This window comes from Mustela putorius, unplaced genomic scaffold (assembly GCF_011764305.1).
Source record: "Mustela putorius furo isolate JIRA1106 unplaced genomic scaffold, ASM1176430v1.1 tig00000275_pilon_pilon_pilon, whole genome shotgun sequence".
Classification (NCBI taxonomy): domain Eukaryota; kingdom Metazoa; phylum Chordata; class Mammalia; order Carnivora; family Mustelidae; genus Mustela; species Mustela putorius.
Genome location: NW_025421341.1, coordinates 200,808 through 207,816, shown reverse-complemented (window position 1 = coordinate 207,816; position 7,009 = coordinate 200,808). Strand labels below are relative to the sequence as shown.

The following is a 7,009-nucleotide window of genomic DNA, read 5'->3' as shown; positions in this document are numbered from 1 at the left end:
ATTTGTTCCATTTCTTTGGGAAAAAATGGTGATATTTTGATAGGGGTTATATTAAAAGCATAGATTGCTTTAGGTAACATCAACATTTTTGCAATATTTGTTCTTCCAATCCATGAGCATTGAACATTTTTCCATTTCTTTGTGTCTTCCTCAATTTCTTTCATGAGTATTCTACAGTTTTCTAAATACAGATTCTTTGCTCTTTGGTTAGGCTTATTCCAAGGTATCTTATGGTTTTGGGTGCCATTGTAAATGGGATTGACTCCTTAATTTTTCCTTCTTCTGTCTTGTTGATGGTATATAGAAATGGAACAGATTTCTGTGCAAAGATTTTATATCCTGACACATTACTGAATACCTGTATGAGTTCTAGCAGTTTTGGAGTGAAGTCTTTTGGGTTTTCCACCTAAAGTACCATATCATCTGCAAAAAGTGAGAGTTTGACTTCTTCTTTGCTAATTTGGATGCCTTTTATTTTGTTTTTGTTGTTTGATTGCTGAGGCTAGGACTTCCAGTGCTACATTGAATAGCAGTGATAGTGGACATCCCTGCCATGTTCCTGATCTTAGGGGAAAAGCTCTCAGTTTTTCCCCATTGAGAATGATACTTGCTTTGGGTTTTTCACAGATGGCTTTGGAGGTATTGAGGCATGTACCCTTCACCCCTACACCTTGAAGATTTTTGATGAAGAAACGATGCTGTACTTTGCCAAATGCTTTTTCAGCACCTATTGAGACTATCATATGGTTCTTGTTCTTTCCTCTATTAATGTATTGTATCACATTGATTGATTTGTGGATGTTGAACCAACATTGCAGCCCAGGAACGAATCCCACTTGGTCATGGTGAATAATCCTATTGGATTATTATTATAATCCTGTTCGATCCTATTGGCTATTATTTTGGTGAGAATTTTTGCATTCGTGTTCATCAGGGACATTATTCTGTAAATCTTTTTTTTTAAGGTTTTTATTTATTTATTTGACAAAGAGAGATCACAAGTAGGCAGAGAGGCAGGCAAAGAGAGAGGAAGGAAAGCAGGCTCCCTGCTGAGCAGAGAGCCCAATGTGGGGCTCGATCCCAGGACCCTAAGATCATGACCTGAGCTGAAGGCAGAGACTTTAACCCACTGAGCCACCCAGGTGCCCCAAGACTCCTTTTTGATGGGGTCTCTGTTTGGTTTTGGGATCAAGGTAATGCTGGCCTCATACATGAGTTTTAATGTTTTCCTTCCATTTCTATTTTTTTTGGAACAGTTTCCAGAGAATAGGTATTAATTCTTCTTTAAATGTTTGGTAGAATTATTTTGGCAAGACTTCTGGCTCTGGGACCTTGTTTGTTGGGAGATTTTTCATGACTGCTTCAATCTCCTTGCTGGTTATGGGTCTGTTTGTGTTCTTTTATTTCTTCCTGGTTCAGTTTTGGTAGTTTACATGTCCTAGGAATGCATCCATTTCTTCCAGATTTTAAATTTCCTGGTATATAGTTGCTCATAATATGTTCTTATAATTGTATTTCTTTGGTGTTGGTTGTGATATCTCCTCTTTCATTCATTATTTTATTAATTTGGGTCCTTTCTTTTTTCTTTTTGATAAGTCTGGCCAGGAGTTTATCAATCCTATTAATTCTTTCAAAGAACCAGCTCCTAGTTTTGTTGATCTGTTATACTGTTCTTTTGGTTTCTATTTCATTGATTTCTGCTCTGGTCTTTATTATTTCTCTTCTCCTGCTGGTTTAGGCTTTCTTTGCTGTTCTTTCTCCAGCTCCTTTAGGTGTATGTTTAGGTTGTGTACTTGAGACCTTTCTTGTTCTTGAGAAAGGCTTATATTGCTATTTTTTTTCCTCTCAGGACTTCCTTTGCTGTGTCCCAAAGATTTTAAGTAGTTTTGTTTCCATTTTCGTTTATTTCCATGAATTTTTTAAAAATTCCTTTTTAGTTTACTGGTTGACCCATTCATCCTTTAGTTGGATGCTCTTTAGCCTCCATGTATTTGGGTTCTTTCCAACTTTCCTCTTGTCATTGAATTCAGGCTTCAGAATATTCCCTGAAAATATTCAGGGAATGATTCCAAACTTTTGGTACCTGTTGAGACCTGATTTGTGAGTCAGGATGTGATCTATTCTGGAGAATGTTCCATGTGCACTAGAGAAGAATATGTATTCTGTTACTTTGGGATGGAATATTCTGAATATATCTGTGATGTCTATCTGGTCCAGTGTGTCATTTAAAGCCTTTATTTCCTTATTGATCTTTTGCTTAGATGATCTGTCCATTTCAGTGAGGGGGTGTTAAAGTCCCCTACTATTATTGTATTATTGTCAATGTGTTTCTTTGATTTTTTTTTATTAATTGATTTATATAGTTGACTGCTCCCATGTTAGGGGCATAGATATTTAAAACTTTTAGATCTTCTTGTTGGACAGATTCTTTAAGTTTGATAGAGCATCCTTCCTCATCTCTTACTGTAGTCCTTGGCTTAAAAGGTAATTTATCTGATATAAGGATAGCTACCCATCTTTTGATGTCCGTTAGCACAGTTAATTGTTTTCCATACTCTCACTTTAAATATGGAGGTGTCTTTGGGTCTAAAATGAGTTTCCTGTAGACATATTGATGGATCTTGTTTTTTTTGTTTTTTTAATCCATTCTGATACCCTGCGTATTTTGATTGGGGCATTTAGCCCATTTTTAATGAAAATGAGGGTAACTATTGAAAGAAATGAATGTAGTGCCATTATATTGCCTGTGTGGTGACTACTGCTGTCCATTGTATCTGTTCCTTTCTATTACTTTTAGACTCTCCCTTCACCTGGAGGACCCCTTTCAATATTTCCTGTAGGGGCGGTTTGGTATTTGCAAATTATTTTAATTTTTGTTTATCCTGGAAGCTTTTATCTCTCCTTCTCTTTAATGACACCCTAGCTGAATATAGTATTCTTGGCTGCATATTTTTCTCATTTAGTGCTCTGAATATATCGTGCCAGTCTTTCTGGCCTTCAGGTCTATGTGGATAAGTCTGCTGCCAATCTAATATTTCTACCATTGTATGTTACAGGCCTCTTGTCTTGAGCTGCTTTCAGGATTTTCTCTTTGTCACTAAAACTTGTATGCTTTACTATTAGATGATGGGGTGTGATGCTATCTTTATTGATTTTTAGGGGGGGTTTCTGTGCCTCCTGGATTTTGATACTTGTTCCCTTTGCCATATTAGTGAAATTCTCTATTATAATTTGTTCCAATATACCTTCTTTCCCTCTTTCTTTCTTCTTCTTCTGAGATCCCAATTATTATAATATTGTTTCATCTTATGGTATCACTTATCTCTCAAATTTGTTCTTCATGGTCCAGTAGTTGTTTGTCTCTCTTCTGCTCAGCTTTTCTATTCTTCATCATTTGGTCTTCTGTATCACTAATTCTTTCTTCTGCTTCATTTGTCCTAGCAGCAAGAGCCTCCATTTTTTATTGTACCTCATTAATAGCTTTATTTTATTTCAACTTGGTTAGATTTTAGTTCTTTTATTTCTCTAGAAAAAGATTTTATTTATCTAAAAAGTGATTCTCTAATATCTTCCATGCCTTTTTTGAGCCCAGCTTGCTAGACTTGATAATCATCATTCTGAACTCTAGTTCTGACATAGTACCAATGTCTATGATTATGTATTGATTATGTATTATGTATTATGTCCCTAGTGGTTGACACTGCCTCTTGTCTCTTGTTCTTTTTTTTTTTTTTTTTTTTTTGGTGTGGTGATTTTTTTTCCACCTTGTCATTTTTTCCAGATAAGAATATATGAACTAGAGAGTAAACGACTAAAGGATGGCAAAAAGCCTAGAAAACTTACACTAACCAAATCAGAAGAGACTGAAAACTGGAAAAGAGGAAAGGGGGAAAAATTAAAAAAAAAATCAAATGAGTGGCTCTATTATATATATATATGTACATACATATATATATATACACACACATATATGAAATATATATATTTAAAAAATTTTAAAAATGATTATATATATATATATATATATATATATGATATATAATAGAGCCACCCATTTGATTTTTGGGTATTCTGGTCTCTTAAAGGAAACCACCTCCCAAATTTTTAAAGAAAGAAAAAAAAAATATATATATATACAAAAAAAATAAGAGTAAACATGAGGAAGGCATAGAATATGACTGAAAAGATAAAAAGTAATAAAGATTCCAAAAAAGGAGTTTATAAGAGAATGTGATCAGGCTAGGGATAGATTTAGGGTATATTTTGATGTACTAGAAGAAAATGTATTACACAATTTTAAAGAAAATAAACTATATGTATACAAAATATAAACTTAAATACAATGAAAGGATAAAATATGATTATTACAATAAAATTTTTAAAAAGATTTTTTAAAGGTATTGATAAGATAAAATAGTTAAAAACCATTAAAAGAGGAAAGTAGAAAAGTTAAATGGAATAAGAAAAAAAGAAACGTAAATAAATTAACTTTTCAAGACTAAAGGATCATGGAAAGAAAATCAATGAATTCTGTTGCTTTTTCCTAGATCTGGAGATCCACAGTTCTCATTGATCCTGGTCTTGTAAACTCTGTTTTAGCTGGATATTGTTGCAGATCTTCTAGGAGAGGGGCTTGTTGCAGTGATTCTCAAATGTCTTTGCCAGGGGTGGAATTGTACTGCCCTTGCCAGGGGCCAGGCTAAGAAATCTTCTCTTGGTAGCTTTTGTTTCCTGAACACTTTCCATCGAGCTTTGGAGGGTAGTAATGAAGATGGTGGCCTCCCAATCTCTATCCTGGAGGAGCTGAAAGCTCAGGACTACACTCCTCAGTGTACCCTCAGAGAAAAGCAGTAAATCCCTCCCATCTCCCTGGTCTCCAGCCATACTCTATGCTCACTCAGCCTGTGACTGAGCATTTTTATCTCTGGCACACAGCCCCATTTGGAGTCTCCAAACCCAACAGATTCCTGCTGCATGCTCCTACATTGCTCCTCCCAGAGCAGGAAGGAGGGGGTATCTCTGGACCTACCACTTGTGGGGTCTCTGCTTGAAGAGCAGTGACCCAACTGTGCATTGGATCATGCTTTCAGGTAACCCCAAGCTGATAGCTCACTCCTTGGCTCCATCTCTGTAGCTGGCTTCCACACTCTGAAACCTGGCAGCTCTGCTGCACCCAGACACCCCTGGTGTTTCTGTGACCCTGCAGGTCCTGAGACCACACTGTCCCCATGAGAGCTCCACCCCCACTTAGCCTCTGGAGAAATGTCCCTCAGTGGAGCAGACTTCTAAATGTTCTGATTTTGTACTCCCCTGCTCCACTGCTTGCCAGGAGCTGGTCCCTACCCCTGCAATCTTTCTTCCTATTGCTTTGGATTCACATCACCACATGCCCTACCTTCCAGAATGTGATCAGTTTTCTGTTCCTGGAATTTCTACTCTTCTTCTATTCTATTTCCTTTTATGTTGTATGTGTTTGGAATGGTTTGATAACTATCTAGCTGAACTCCTGGGACTTAATGCTATTTCAGTCTTTTACTGCCCCTGGAAGTGGTATCAAGGTTCCTCAGAAAAAAGTAAAACTTGCTGCTGATGAAGATGATGATGAAGATGATGATGATGATGATTTTGATAATGAGGAAGCTGAAGAAAAGGCTCCAGTAAAGAAATCTGTACGAGATACTCCAGCCAAAAATGCACAGAAATCAAACCAGAATGGAAAAGACTCAAAACCATCAACACCAAGAACAAAAGGTCAAGAATCTTTCAAAAAACAGGAAAAGACTCCCAAGACACCGAAAGGACCTAGTTCTGTAGAAGACATTAAAGCAAAAATGCAAGCAAGTATAGAAAAAGGTGGTTCTCTTCCCAAAGTGGAAGCCAAGTTCATCAATTATGTGAAGAATTGCTTCCGGATGACTGACCAAGAGGCTATTCAAGATCTCTGGCAGTGGAGGAAGTCTCTTTAAGAAAATAGTTTAAACAGTTTGTTAAAATTTTCCGTCTTATTTCATTTCTATAACAGTTGATATCTGGCTGTCCTTTTTATAATGCAGAGTGAGAACTTTCCCTACCGTGTCTGATAAATGTTGTCCAGGTTCCATTGCCAAGAATGTGTTGTCCAAAATGCCTGTTTAGTTTTTAAAGATGGAACTCCACCCTTTGCTTGGTTTTAAGTATGTATGGAATGTTATGATAGGACATAGTAGTAGTGGTGGTCAGACAAATGGAAATGGTGGGGAGACAAAAATATACATGTGAAATAAACTCAGTATTTTAATAAAGTAAAAAAAAAAATCTTGCTTCTTCATTCTTCTGAAATATATTTTTGATCACAATCATGCCCCTAGCTGTTTGACTAGACTTCATCCTTAAATAAATAAATAAGTAAATAGCTGGACTGTTTGATACAGGAATAGTATAAAATCAGTAATCTAATAGTTAGATGAAAGTACTTAATATTCGACCAAAATACAGATTTAATTTATCTGCATTAACCGCCCTCCCACACACACACTGTTTTGCTCTCTATGGGTAGACACAGACTTGTGTTTCATTAATTAGCTAATTAATTTACAACAGATTGAATTTTGAAATATTTCCAATACACTGTTGAATAAATGGCCTACATCTTTAATGAAGACTGCTACTTATTTCTTAGGAAGAAAAAAATTTTTTTTTTCACAGTCCCTCTGACAGGCTTGTCCTAATGAAAAAAATCAATTTGAACATAATTTGGAATTTTAAAAATCATCATGCCATCAAAGGTTAAATTTTGTCAGATTCCTTAATCTTAATATTTACATTCTCTTGGTGACAGTGACGAACACAAACATTTTTTTTTTTAAGAGAAAAAAAATTCTCAACAGTACTTTACAAATGGATTCTGTAAACTCTGAGTCATAAGAGATGACATCTCCTGTAATTCCATCTGAGTATTCTTTTATGTGTGTTCGGACAGGAATATTCTAAATCACACTTGCTGCCGTTAGCTAAACTTTAGTGGGTTTTT

At 35.8% G+C, this 7,009-nt stretch overlaps 1 protein-coding gene across 1 annotated transcript; it reads left to right on the top strand.

Annotated features, from left to right (window-relative positions):
• The first annotated feature begins 5,503 nt into the window (after positions 1–5,503).
• LOC106006904 (nucleophosmin-like) lies at positions 5,504–6,294 on the top strand. Its single transcript, XM_045078495.1, has one exon. It carries the CDS (start codon positions 5,517–5,519, stop codon positions 5,964–5,966), a length of 450 nt encoding a protein of 149 aa, XP_044934430.1. The 5' UTR covers positions 5,504–5,516; the 3' UTR covers positions 5,967–6,294.
• Positions 6,295–7,009: the final 715 nt, after the last annotated feature.

Excerpts from the sequence above, each read along its gene's own strand:
- LOC106006904 (XM_045078495.1), top strand. The coding sequence starts at position 5,517 with ATGCTATTTCAGTCTTTTACTGCCCCTGGAAGTGGTATCAAGGTTCCT.